The sequence below is a fragment of the Mus caroli genome, chromosome 9, assembly GCF_900094665.2.
Source record: "Mus caroli chromosome 9, CAROLI_EIJ_v1.1, whole genome shotgun sequence".
Lineage (NCBI taxonomy): Eukaryota > Metazoa > Chordata > Mammalia > Rodentia > Muridae > Mus > Mus caroli.
The window spans coordinates 42,275,275-42,289,590 of NC_034578.1; the positions used below are offsets into that span (position 1 = coordinate 42,275,275).

At 52.3% G+C, this 14,316-nt stretch overlaps 1 protein-coding gene across 3 annotated transcripts; it reads left to right on the forward strand.

Annotated features, from left to right (window-relative positions):
- Nucleotides 1-3,233: 3,233 nt before the first annotated feature.
- Fxyd2 (FXYD domain containing ion transport regulator 2) lies at nt 3,234-13,809 on the forward strand. Of its 3 annotated transcripts, XM_021172960.2 has the most exons (7): nt 6,159-6,360; nt 6,729-6,855; nt 11,666-11,704; nt 11,859-11,933; nt 13,042-13,078; nt 13,228-13,258; nt 13,520-13,809. In XM_021172960.2, the coding sequence occupies exons 1-6, from the start codon at nt 6,196-6,198 to the stop codon at nt 13,250-13,252; spliced, it is 468 nt and encodes a 155-aa protein (XP_021028619.1). In that variant the 5' UTR covers nt 6,159-6,195; the 3' UTR covers nt 13,253-13,258; nt 13,520-13,809. The 3 variants fall into 3 exon arrangements, with proteins under 3 accessions (XP_021028620.1, XP_021028619.1, XP_021028622.1); XM_021172961.2 differs by lacking the exons at nt 6,159-6,360; nt 6,729-6,855 and adding an exon at nt 3,234-3,535; XM_021172963.2 differs by lacking the exons at nt 6,159-6,360; nt 6,729-6,855 and adding an exon at nt 9,544-9,754.
- Nucleotides 13,810-14,316: the final 507 nt, after the last annotated feature.

Consider the following 14,316-nt stretch of genomic DNA (forward strand, 5'->3'; position numbering starts at 1 on the left):
AGTACTGCTGGCCACATAAACACAGCTGCAGGCAGGTTCCTTTGGAAGGTAGCAGCCCACCCCTGTACACAGCCCTATAGCCAGCCTCCTGTGTGTCTTGGGTGAGTCACTGCTCCTAGAGAGTGAGGAATAAGCCTTATTCTAACCCGAGAGTGCCCAGCGTATCTTAGGGTCTCACTAGAACCTCAGTAGCCACGTGGGGATTTTCAGTTGTTTCCAGCCACAGAGCTGAACCACACAGGCCTGAGGGAGCAGGTGGATTCCATCTTCTCGCTAGCTATCCCAAGACCTGCTGGGTGTATTTTTATACTTGGTGTGTCTTGCTTCTCGAGCTCTGAAAAGATGGAGTCTTAAGCAGGGAACAGGTTAACATTATCAAACCACGGATGGCAGGGGTTAAACTATCCTTGGTCACATGGGAACTTGTTAATGAAGCAGATGAGCTCTGTTCAGGGCACGCTCATGCATCAGGGAGTTCATGACTCAAAGGTGCCTGAGACCCTGAGAGGCCTCAGACACACAAAGGATTGTGGGTATTGAGCCAACTATCACTAAAACAAAAGCAATGAACTCCAATGAAGTCCAATGAGAAATTCAGACCTTCCTCTATCACACCAACAAAAGGGGGTGCTATTATTTTACTCTGCCTAAGACAGTACCCATGGCTCTGCAAGGAGTCTAGAAGCACCCACTTAGTTTGCCCGATATCCCAACTTTATCCTGAGATCGCAGAAAGAGTCTCATTTTACAGATTCTCTCTGATACCCCTCAAGGCTGGCCCAGTCCACAGCAGCTGCAGGGGAGTAGAGGTGCACCTAGACAGTGTTTCCAGGGCCGTGTGTGCATCACACAGCTGGTGTCTGGGAAGAGCTGTGTCAGGTAAAGTGGGGACGGGGCAACTCGTGGCTCCTGCAACCTTGTCTGCTCCATTCCCCTTTCAGGAGATGACCTAGCTAGCATGCACCCCAGTCTGTGCTCTGAGGGAGCTCCTATAAGCAGCCTGTGGTGTGGAAACCAGACCCAGAGCTGCAAAGCCTGAGCGAACCGTACAGAGCATCTTCCAAGCTGTTGCCAGATGTGGGGCATGGAGCTTCTCATGGGTTCACCTCCCACACTCACATCAACACTGCAAGGTCACGAGGGTGGGCAGTGCCAGCCGCTCAGTCCCTGATACCCGACACTCCTATCCACTTCTGATTTGTTTATTTTTTGTTTTTCCTTTGAGACGGGGTCTTAAATAGCCCAGGCTGGCCTCAAACTCAAAACAAACACACACAGAGCCAAGGATGACCTTAACTTCTGGACATCCCGACTCCATCCCTCTCCTGAGTTGGGGTTACAGATGTGCACAAGCACAGATGGTTTTAGGGGTGCTGGTGCTTGTGCCTGTTGTGTGAGCTCTTTGCTGACTGAAGGACAGCCCCAGTCCCCGTTGACTTGGTTTAATGTGGTAACTTTACTTGATTGGATGGGAAAGCTACTGTACTATAAAGGGACAATGAGTGGCTTGTTCTTGGTGACCTTGAGGGTTCCTCATGTTTGACCACCAGAACTTTCTATCTCACATGAGTTTGACCCCCAAAGATGTTCCAACCTCTTTTAAAGCTGTTGCTGTCTCTGTGTCCCCAAACGCTGGGAGCCTCTCAGGTGTTCTGTTTGTTTATATTTTTCCCTTACGGGTTGTAGATCAGAACTGGCCATGCTATTCTTGGAAGAGGAGCCGAGGCAGAGAACAAAACTGAACGGTAGCAGAAGTGGGAAGGGGGTGCCAGGCTGAAGCATGCCCCAAGGTCAAGGGTCTCTGCTCCTGCCTCACCCTGGGAGGCAGGGCTCTGCCTTCATAAGGATGGAGGGCTAGCAGGTGAGAATTCTCCAGCTCAGTCTGGTTCTCCTCTTGTCCCAGGCTGCTCTGCACCCCTTCCCTGGAAGCCTGGGGAAAGCAAGAAAGGTCAGGTGTGTTTGCCCAAGCCAGGGGGAGGAGCTTTGAAAATACCTGTCTTCAGGCCATAATGAGGAGGGAATGGCCACCTATTGCCATTTGTGTGATTCATTGCTGTCACCCCTAAGCTCCTGGCTGGCAGAATCAACCAGTTCAAGCCAACCACCTGCTGGTTTTCTGGAGCTGGCCCCAGCTCCATGGCCTTGAGCAACAAGAGGACTCCTGCCAAGAGGTGATGCTGTCTTTAATGTCCTGAAGGATACTGGGCAGACTGAGTGGAACTTTCTGAAGCAGCCCCTGTCTCAGAGCCTGTACCCTTCTCTCCAACTGCGTGACTTCAGCTCCTACCTCTCGGTCACTTTTCTTCTTGTACTATAAAGTCCTTCATGTAGGTTAGGTCTCCTGCTACCTGTGTGACTCTGGGAAAGCCACCAAAGCCAGAGTATCATTTACTATACACTATACTATACAGTTTATACCCTATATCATATACTCTATGTACTACTCAAGGAGTATGCTATTACCTCCCTGAGTTATAGTGATATAATAGACATAAAAACATTTTGACATTTCTACAGGAAGACATCACATCACCAGTATCAGCATCGCTGGCTATTCAAGGACTGTCTCCTCATTGACAGCAAGGGTCCCTACCCCTTAGACATGGGCTCCAGTCCTGACTTACACACATATAACCCACAGTCCCCACTCTGAAATAGTGATACCAAAGCCTGCCTTTCTGTGATGTCAGAAAAATCAGAGCAGATCCTTGGAACTCTCCAGTACCATGAAATCGGTAGAGTCATCGCCAGGTGGGGAGAGGCAGACCCAGCCTCAGTGACTGACGGTACAGTGAGTGGATCTGTGTGTGCCCACAGTCCAGGCCAGGATGGTCGCAGGCCACATGAAAGTCACAGAAGCCTATCTCAGGACTCCAGAGGTCACAGAGGGAAAGGTGTGGTTTGTCCCCTGAGGTTTTCCAAAGGCAGTGGCCACAAGGAGCCACTAGAAACACCTCAGCTCCAGGTCAAGGCCAGGTGTGAGTGCTGAGAAAATCAAGAAGGCATTTCTCTCCAGGGTGTTCTCTGTGTGGGAGGCTGGACTAATGGGCTTGTCCTTGCCATAACATGGTGACCTTGACTCTCAGAGGACATTGCCCTTTGGCAACTGCCAGGAACGCTGGGCCCCACTGCTTGGGCCATCTTGAAGCCAACATTTAAGGACAGGATCCTATGGGGCCCACCTCCTCTAAGCCTTGCCTTATAAGACCCCAGTGACCTGACACTTGTGGTCACAGCAGGAGACAGGAGCTGGCATTCCTCGGGGTTTGGGACCTCTAGCTGGCACAGATGGAGACTACAAGGAGCGGCCACGTTCCCTGCTCTGCATCCTTGGGGACCATATCTTGGAGTCAGGGATTTCTCGGGGCTTTAGGATTCTGCTCCTTTGAAGCTCCTTTGAGCCACGTGCGAATCAACACCAAGCGAAGGAAACGATGCTGGAGCCTGAAGTTCGATGCTCTGGATTCTGGCTGGAAACCTCACAAAGCCCTGGGCTTCTGGGCGGCAGAGTCCTGTTGTGGGAAGACTGGTAGTGGTGAGGACTTCTACACCAGTGTTTCCTGTGGGAATCAGAGGGACAAGATCAGCTGGATGTCCCAACCTGTGACTTCACTACCCACCAATGCAACGGGGACTGTCCACATGGCTGCCATTGAGTCCTAAGACAAATCTGTCTGAAGGACGTGGGAGAATGAGGCATAGTCACTGAGGTCCCTGTCCCAGTGGGGCATGACAAGGATGAAAGGGGAATCCTCCCTAAGAGACTAAAGCAGTCTTTGGTCTCTGGGTCTTAGAGAACACAGCTAGATACCCTCTCAGGCTCCACCCTGGAGAAACCTAGCCGAGAAGGAAAACTGGAGGCTCTTGGCCTGTCCCATTCTTTTAAAAATCAGGAGGGGAGCATTTTCATGACCCCTGGGCCCTGGTACTATGGGAAGGACTCTGAGAAGTAGAATGGAGGCTGGGAGACTGATGGGAAGAGAGATGCTGCTTGGTATTTCTGCTAGGGAAGAATGGACGCTTGCGGCCAGTGGTGGTGATGCCTGGCGGGGATCCAGCTGAGGCACTGGGACAAGAGACAACTGTCAGGGACCCTTCAGTAGAAGTCAAGGGGGCTCCCAGCTATATAAAGGGATGTGGTGAGAAAATTTATCTCCTGGGGACCCAGCCCAGCTTAAAGTAGAGGGTGCGTCTACCATTGTTAGAACCTTCTTTGGGCAAGCACTTCTTCTAATGACCTCCTCCCGCATCAAGGCTCTGAGGTAGGTGTCACCATGTACTTTAGATGGCAGGATACAGAGATGCATCCTTCTCAGGGCTCACTGGGTCAGAAAAGCAAGGTCAGTTGACAGATGGATTTATACTGATGTGATCTGGCCTTAAGGGCATGTGCACACAGACGTGGGAAGACATACTTCTTCAGTTGCTGTCAGGGGAGCAGGAGGCAGGGTTCCTTTTCAGGAGAGTAGGATGTCTCAGAGAGGACTCCTTGTCCCCAACACTGGCTGAACCCTGCTGATGGTCTTCAGTGGCTAGGATATGACATAGAAGTTGTCTGAGGATGAACTTAGAGTAAGGCAAGCCAGGCAAGACCTCAGCAACATTCAGCTTTCAGGGCTGGGAAGTGGGTGTGTGGGTGGGTACGGGCATGAGTGTGTGCCTGGGTGTGGGGTGAGTGTATGCATGGGTGTGGCACTATGGGGTGTTAGAGGAGTCTGAAGGCAAGGCTACTGAGTGCTTAGTGCCTCTCTAGAGCATACTAGACCCAGTTACCTACTACATGCAGACAGGAGAGAAGGTGACCTTAGGAAGCTCGGAGGCAGAGTCACTGGCAAATTGTTGCCACCTCTGTGGGCTGTGTGACCATTTAGAAAGGACACTTAGGAACATCTCTAAGTAAAGCCCAGGAGGAAAAACCTGAGGCCAGAGGGAACATTCTGGAGGTTGGGAACTCAAAACCCATCTTTGCTAAGATCCCGAGGCAGGAGTGAGCCCTGTAAGGTCAGAGAGCCACTAAGGGGACCCTATGGTTGGAATGAACAGAAAAGTTGGGGTCAGGGTTAGAGAGTCCACTAGGATGAGATTAAGGAACACAAAAACGAGAACCAGCAAGAGGAGAAGTTAAGGCTCTTGCCACAAAGCCTGGCAACGTGAACTCAATCTCTGGGCCCTACGAAGTGTCCTCTGGTCTGCGGACATCTACATGACCCATGCAGGCTCTCACACACATAATGAATAACTAAATACATAAACATAATAAGAAAATTTACAAAGGGACACAAAAAGGACCTGGGCTTAGAAATCTGTATTCAGAGGACCTTGGACAGGAGAGCAAATGGTTTTACGAGTGAAGGGCTGGGTGGGGGGCACAGGGTGTCTCTTAGGAACCTGGATGACTTCTTTCACAGCCCTAAAGTCGGGAAGGAGGAATTTGTGGTGGACTTGTGGGGAAGCGGGAGTCCTGCTGAGGTCTATAGAGACCATTGATGCTGTCTGAACTTCCCTAGTGCCTGGCTTGGGGAATTTCCACTCAGAGCTCCAGGCTACTTGACGGTTAGGATTTCCAGTTGGGAACACATGACAGGGTCACTGGGTGGAGTCGCCCTTCACCTTACAGGTGGTTGGGCTGCAGGGCGGGGGCGTTGCCAGCTCAGAGTCCTAAGACAGACCTCAGCCTAAACAGAGAACTCAGCTAGCGGGTCAGGCCAACATTTCTGAGTGCCTTCATCTCCCTGGGGCTGTCATTAGTCCCCCTCTTAGTGTGCTTTTGTGAGGGACAAGGAAGCTAGTTGTCACGGTGACCAGACCCAGCATTACTCATGCTCTGCCGGTGGTAACCCCGTATCCCCGCTAGGATGATCTTGAGAGCCTGGAGGAGAGACCCTGTGGTCCAGTCTCAGCCAACAGTGGCTTCTTACAGTAGACTTGCTCTGGGCCTGTCACGGCGGCCAGGGCACAAAGACTTTGGGAGGCACTGAGTCCTTGGTTGTCTCTGTGCACCATCCCAGCTTGGGGACCTTTCGGCTTCTCAGAGGACCTCATTATGTGCCGGAACTCTTGCTGAGACCTGTAGGTGCATCCAGGCAGGTGTGACATCATAAATGACACATGCCCCCAGGGTTAGGTGGGGAGGAGGAAGGACAGGCCACCAAGGGAGTACCCTCAAACCAGCTGTGGCTCCAGCCACTGCCCAGAATGGTTCAGGAGGCTAGTCAGCTGCCTCAAATCCAGGACCAACAGAGACTAAGTCCCCACTGCATCTGGAACAGTTTCCTGCCTGGTCTCAGGGGGGCCTCTGGACTACAGAATGGGGCCAGGGGCAAGAGATATCAGGGTGGGACCCACTGGGTGAATGATCCCGTGAGTGAAGACTGGGGACCCATACCTGCCTCTACGCATCTCCTCCAGCAGCCAGCCAGAAGCCCAAGGAAGTGGGGAGGGGGTGGCTCTGGTCCTGCCAACTTCTACCCTGACCCTTCTGGGAAGCCTCTTAGAGACCACGGTGCAGACCACTGGCTGTAACTGCAGGGTCCCTGGGGAGAGAGGAGAGGATGTTACAGTTTACTTTGCTGCTCAGAGGTCCCTTCCTTCAGTGCCTGTGGAGGTCAGAGACTCTTCCCCTACCCTCACGTGGGTCTCTTGCTCCAACCAGCCCAGGCAGGCAGGTTCAGGGTAAGAGTCCCCTCACCAGCCCCTCCTCCTGCCTCATTCCTCCTGTCCCAACTCAGCTCATCCAGTGTGAAGGGAGGAAGTGCCACCGTTCCCATCCAAGCCCCAGGCAAGGGCAGGCATTCCCTGGCTCCTGTGTACCTCAGACACCTCCAGCAGCTCCTACCATGGACAGGTGGTACCTGGGTGAGTCTCCCAAGCCTGGCCCTCCCTGCCCTGCTCAGCTTGGATTCAGGGGAGCACCCATCACTTTCATAGATACCTGCTGACTCCTCACAATTGTGGGAGAAACAGAAATGGGAGAGACAGGCTGCCCTAATAGGGACATCTCAATAGTGAGTCCGGAGCCTGCTGGGAGGCTCAGGGGATCTCTGAGCCAGAGGCTATGGAAATCAACTCTTTATCAGCCTCCTCATCCAGCTGTGTGCCCGTGCATCAGACCACCGAGTCACATCTTCATCCCCGGTACTTCCTAGCTGCCTGCTCTCTGGCAGGTTATGCCACTTGTCTGCGCCTCAGATGAGACAGGATGAAGCTAGTGCTGCTTTTGCCAACTGAGCCATGGCAGTGGAGGGGTGACTTCCCCAGTGCCTAGAACAGAAAAGTAGTTGTCAACCTGCTTTTCCCATGGCTTTGCCTACCTGTCTACCTATCTGCCTGCCCATCATGCATCCATCCACCCATTCACCCATCCTTTTGTCTGTCTGTCTGTTTGTCATATGTCTTTCTAACTTGATGCCTATTTTGATCTCTTGTTCTAGAAAGAACTCATAGGGGCTCACAAAGATAGTTACCAAGGTAACATGATAAGGGACGCGGGGTACTGCCGAATTCTGTGAAGCCTGGCAACAGATTCGGCAGCCATCGTGCAACCAGGACCTTCCAGCTCTGCTCTCCCCTTTCTCTGTGTCTTCCCTTGCTCTCAGTTTTTCGGGTCTCTGGTGGGCTATGGCACAAGCCCCTCTAGGTGTGGTTGGGGGAAGCAAATGTTCAGCCTTAGTTTCTTCACCTGTCAAATGGAACTACTGGAGATTAGATGGGGGCCATGAGTGCTGAGAGCCTGGCGTGTGGGTGCAGACTCTCACAGGGCGGGGCTGCTGTCCTTCTGTGTGAGTGTGTGTTGCTGGGCTCCGGAAGGAAGCTCGGGAGAGCTGCGCGAGTGCTTTTAAGCCATCCAGCCAGGGCTGGTCTCTGCTCCTACCACTTAGCAGGGAGTGGCTGGCTCTCCGATGGTACCAGCAAACAAAAGGCTAATGCCTGCCATTTGTCAAGCAGTGCAGAAACAATGGTACCCACCACTGTCTTAGGCCATATTCTGAAGTGCCTATCTCAGTCCCCACAACCTCCCAGAGTCCTGTGCCCTGCCTACTGTATAGATGACAAGACAGACATGGAGAGGTAAACAAATTGGCAATGGAGAGGTAAGCAAATGACAAAGGCAAGTGGTGAGTGCCAGTGTCCTGACATTGATGGAGGGGCCCTTACAGATGGAGCCCTTCCCCTCAGAAGGACTGACTGTACCAGGGGAGCAAATATCTGTCTGTCTGTCTGTCTGTCTGTCTGTCTATCTATCACCTATCCATTCATAAACCCTTTATAGATCTAGCTATCTTCTATGTAGTTTGTATGCATGCGCATACATATATATATATATGTATGCCTGTATGTAGCTATGTATGTATGCATGCATCTATATCTATCTATCTATCTATCTATCTATCTATCTATCTATCTATCTGTCTATCCATCTATCCATAAATCTATTATTCATCTTGGTATCATTTCTCCATCAACCTATCACTTATACAGCTTGTATGGATGCAGGTATGTATGTATGTATGTATGTATGTATGTATGTATCTATCTATCTATCTATCTATCTATCTATCTATCTATCTATCTATCATCTATTTCTTGTTTACCTATCACCTGTGTATCTATTTATATATCATCTGCTAGTGTTGGATATTAGCTTCTTGGAGGCCCCGTCTACCATCTGGAACTCAAAGAAGACTGTGGTACTTACAGAATCCACACCATAGTTACCAAGGAGATGGTTACAGTGAGTGCAGGACAGGCTGGGGGTGGGTGGGTGGGTGGGTATGGCCATAGCATTTGAGCCCTGGATCTCAAAGGATAGTCATCATTTGTCTTCAACTCTCACTGGATGTTTGACCTTGGGCCTCAGATATCCATACCTCAGATAGCTCATGTCAAGTGAGGAACTAAAGCAAAAGGGAGACAACAGCTAGAAAATGCTTTGTAAGCCCTAAGATCAAGGCTGAGCTTTTTCTTGAAAGAGTCATAAGCATATGGTGGTGACAGCCACAAGAGGGAGTGTTGGGCATCAGGATAGGACATTAGTCAGGGATGGTGGAGCATTTCAGACTGAGGTGTGAGTGGCTAACTGTGGTGGCCTCTGAACCAGGATAAAGAAAACAAGTCAGGACAGGCTGTCAGGGACAGCAGTGCTATTGAGGCTGATCCTGCTGGGGACCCAAGGTTCACAGGACTGTGGTAAGAAGGGAGCCAGGCCGGGCTCCTTAGGAACAGGGCAGGGAGACATGACTGCCCCATGAGAATGTAAGCTGTCACGGTGCTATATCCACAGGGGCTTGCAGGAAGCTCTGGAGGCTAAGGGACTTGGAAGTCCCCATCCCGACCCAGGACCCCTATCTATACTTCCCATGTGCCCTTCACCGAGAATGCATCTTGAAATTCTCACTTCCTCATCTCACTCCCAGCTGCGGCTTCCCCAGCTGATGGAAGAATACTGTCGCTGCCCATCCCGGCCCTGCTCTCTGGAAATTTCCTCTGGGAGGGGCTGGAGACCTCAGGCAGCTCCTCCCTGCTTCTGGCTCCCCCCATACCTCCCCTTGCCTGGCTCAGCAAGAGCCCCTCTGGGGACACTCAGCCTTTCTTGTGACTGGGGTAAATATTACCTGACACTGTTAATATTTAATGCCCCCCACCTCTGCCCTGGCCGCCCCACGGCAGACACTGTCCCCGTAGTAGAGGCCACAGGAAGACCGTCGTGGAGAAGCCCCGATGGCTGGGGAAATATCAGAGCTGTCAGCGAACAGTGGTGAGAATGGCAGGACTCTGCCTGGGACTGGCTCTGGTGGGCAGCTGGACCCCTTCCCTCTCCTGTTCCTTGGAGTTCCCAGCCAGTGGCTCTCTTAGAAAATTAGCATTCAGAAGGGACCCTCAACCCCACCCCCACAGAAAAAGAGCAGAATAGCAGAAGTTGGAGCATCAGAAGTGTGTGTGTTTATGTGTGTTGTGTGTTTGTGTGTGTGTACATGTGACTTTGTTCTGGGTGACAGGGTGACAGGGTGACAGGGTGTTGTTCTGTAGCCCAGGTTGTCCTGGAACTCATATAGCCCAGAATAACCTAAAATTCACTGCATTCTTCCTGCCTCAGCCTTCCACGCCCTGCCCAGCGTGACTTTCTCATCTTAGATGGAGAACTAAGATTTCAAAGTGGTCAGGGACTGCCGGGGTTGGAGATGGGAGGAGCAGCCCTTTGGCTTAGCCTTCCCCAGAAGGCTTAGGGTCACAAGAAAAGCCCAGCGTTTTGAAATCCACAGACTCAGGCCTGGAGCCCAAGAGGACCCCTGCCGGTCCATAGATGTTGAGTTTTCTGACCTAGAGCACTGGTGGAAGAGGGACTCATTAAATGCTTCCTGAAAGGGAAATGGGGGTGGGGTGGGGTTGGGGGTCCTGTCTTGGATCTGGCTGAGGCTGACGCTAGCTCCCCATTTGACCTTGAACATGACAGAAGTGTGGGAAGACTTTCTGCATGGATGCAGAGCCTGGGTCCCTGTGGCTTCTCCTTAGATTTTGACCTTTCTGAACAACCCATACCTGAGGTTCACCAGCACTGACCCCCTCTGGCTACTGGAGGGAGCTGGACTCACCAGACTCTGCGGCTGGCTGATCACTACAGGGGCACAGTTCAAAGTTGCCTGGGAATTGTTAACTTGTTCATCCCTTTAGAAAAGGCCCTGGACAAGAGGGGCTCCAGCAGGGCAGCAGAAAGTGCAGCTGGCATGGAGTAGGGGTTGGGGTTGGGGTTGGGGGTGGGGGTGGTGTGTGTGTGTGTGTGTGTGTGCAGCTTTGCTGGCCATTGTACCACCAGCTATCCAAGGGTAAGTGCTCTGAGCTCAGGCTGGCAGAGAGCAGAATATCCGCTTCCTTCAGGGTGAAGGAGCCACAGGAGGCAGGGCCAGGGGCAGGCAGCTTGGTCTGAAAAATTCTTCTTCCTCTATGTCACTTGAAAGGGAGCCTAGCACTTAGACTCATAGTGATGCTTTGCCTGGGTTCAAATTCCAGCTCTGCCCCTTACTTGCGGTGTGGCTGTGGGCTGACTTACTTACCCTCTCTGTGCCCCAGTCTCTTGTGGATGAGAGGGAATAACAACTGTGCCTCACAAGTTGTACAAAAACTAAGTGCTCCTCCTGCCCGTTGAGTTTGTCCGGAGGACGGTGACACAGCAGAGTAGAAGCTAGGATGGGTCAAGCCCTGATTCTGCCTTCCATTTCCACTGGGTCCTTCCGAAGACTCCAGCGGGCCCTTGATTTCTTCTCGCGTTCCTTGAACACAGAGGCTCTGCTTTACTCCTTGATTTATTTCAGACATTGCCTTTCCCCGAGGACGTGGAATTATATCAATAGAGGCCTCTGGGGGCTTCCTGGGAGTTGGCCTTTTGGCCTGACTTCGTTGTGATACAGAGCTGGGAGCTGGGGAGGACAACGCCCTCCGGAGACTGAGGTCCCCTCAGACAGGGCAGGTTTCTATTCAGATGCCCAGCGCCTGATCCCATGATGCCCATGTGATGTAACCTTAGGGCGCCCTCACAGGTCCCCTCTTCACTGGGTCACTCTAGCCAACCTTCTCTTCATCTCGATCCTGGGGGATCGTTTGAGAACTCTGGAGTTCCCACTACTCTGGGGTTGTGATTTCTTGCTCATCCCACCCCTGGCTCTCTTCTCAGGTGGCAGTGCCAAGGGGACAGAGAATCCCTTCGAGTACGGTAAGCCCGTCCTTCCCTGCCTACTCCGTCAGATGACTTCCAGCCCTGGGTCCCTGCTATCTGCTTTTAACCCGGTGGGGCTGCTCGTGGGTGGACTTTGGGAGGTCTGTGAGGGGGCGTGCCTACACCACTGCGCATGTCTCCTCTCTCCAAGACTATGAAACCGTCCGCAAAGGAGGCCTGATCTTCGCGGGCCTGGCCTTCGTCGTGGGCCTCCTCATCATTCTCAGTAAGTGGGGACAGGTGGAGCATTTCCCAAAGTCATACCGTAAGGACACTTGCCAGGTCCCCACCCACACTCCAGCCTGAGGAGTAATCCAGGAGTATGCAGAGGACAGCGAGCCTACCGCTTCTTTCAGTGTGCCCCCTGGTGGCCGTGGGATGGGAAGCGGAGAGGGGAGTATGGCTGGGCATCTATGGGGCAGAGGCTGCCAGGGGAGCAGGCACCGCCCCATCTGGACACCACGTCCTAAGCCACCCTATCCCTTGAATAGCCTCAGCACACTGAAAGACACCGCCTCTAGCCCCACTGTCAGCGTTTGAGATGGTCAGTGAGACTCGCAGGGAGAGACTTGTGGCAGCTCTCTCGGTGTAGCGGACATCCACTCCTCCACATATTGCTGCAAACTAGCAGAGATGGAAGCCAGGGCCTGGGGACTCTTGCTGACTTATCCTAACTCTGGAGACAGGGAGACTCCATTTTCTCTCTGTTAAATGGGGACAATACCAACAGTCTTGTAAAATTGGGGTTAACATCCTAAGATAGCCACAGAGGTGAAGGGGTACTTTAGGAAGGCTCTAAGGTAGCCATGAATAGTTCTAGGGGGCAGGAATGGTCTTACCTGTCCTTGAGCCCTGGTAAGCACAATAGCAGATGCTTGTTGTCTTGCCTTGTTGAAGTGAAGAGAAAACACCAGAATCACAATCAGAAAGACACTTGGTAAAGGAAAGAGGATCCTGTATTCTGGAATTCCCACACACTCTGGCTCCTCCCACTCTGATTGAAAGCTGGGCTCTTGGGAGATCTGGGGCATGTGTGTGTGTGGGGGGGGGCGTTGGAAATTATTAGCCTAGGCAAAGCTCTCAAAGCTGGTGGCACCACGAACTCTGGTCCCAGCGGCCACTTACAACAGTCCAGCACAGATCTGGTGCAGTGACTATTTGTTGATTGACTAATTGCTTAGTGGTCCACCCTTATATAAACAGAGAAAACATGGACCCCCGAGCCCCACCCTATGATGGTGTTGGAGGAGGAGGGGGGGTAAGCCTGACAGAACCAGCTCTTCTGGGGTCTCCTTGGGGGGAAATGGCATCAAACTTTACCTTCTCTTTTCAAGGCAAAAGGTTCCGCTGTGGGGGCGGTAAGAAACATAGGTAAGTGCTGATGGGAAACCGAAAAGGTGGGTGGGGCAGAGAGGAAGGCAGGGAAGTTTTCCCCGATGGGGAGGAGGGGGTCCTCCATCTGGGGGAGCACGGATACACGCTCCCTCTGTCCTCATCCTCTTTATCCTTCCTCGCCCCAGGCAGGTCAATGAAGATGAACTGTGACAGAAGGTATGTACCCTTCAAATGGCGTGAAGGGCTGGGGAGAGCATGCTCATGACTAAGATAAAACAAGCTGAGGGAAATTTGGGGGTTCAGGCCGGCTGTTCCCATGAATGTTTTAAAGCGAGCACTGGGTGTCTAAAGTGGGGTGTGTGAAGTAGGAACGCTGCTGTAGAGGAGGGGGACCTTGAGAATAATAAGAGGGACAGGAACAGAACCATAGGTGCAGAGGCCTCCCTCCCAACTCAAACCCAACCTTTGTCTTTCCAGAGCTGGCAGTGCCCACCGGTGCATGGGCACCAGCGATGACCACCTTCCCCAGCTGCGCACCACAGAACCCAGCACAGTCAGCATGGGCTGAAGGAAGTGCCAGGCATCCTGGGAACCCCTTCATGGTCATCCCCTCGTGCCTCAGATCCTTAACTTCCTCTCTCCCCTCCCCAGCTTCTCTAACACCCCACTCCCTGTTCCAAGTTAAGGAGCATGTGTAGCCTCATCCCCCTGGTTTTCAATGAATCCTTGTGTAAGCAACTGCCAATGAAATCGGCTCGCTGTGGTCATCCATGAGTGTTTATCATTCACCCCTGAAAACAGTTTCCTGGGGACAGAGACCTCTGCCTGACTTCTGGGCACCCTGCCAAAGTCTGAAGGTGTCAAGATGAAGGTGACTGGGTTGGCTGGGTCCTGCTGGCTGCTGCTGCTGTTGAAACCCCACAGCTTCCACGGGGAATTTGCTTCTCCAGTGATCTGTCAAACCAGGCAGTAGCTGACTGTGGCCACGTTCATGGGCTCTATGGTTTTCCTAGGTACACTACAGTCCAGGGTAAGTGGTCAAAAAGGCCTCACCTCATGCTCCCAGCCCATCCTTGAGTTGGCGGGGTCCAGGAAACTCCAGCTGGGCCTACCCTTGCCCATCTATTTGGTTGTTGGCTTGTTTTGCCCCTGGGTCAGGAGTGAAGGTGAGAGTGAGTCCCCTGTTACTGCATGCTTCAGCTCCATCCATCTGGGCAGATATTCACAGAGGTTCAACTCCCTCTCCCTCCATTCCCATGGAATCTCCAAGGAGA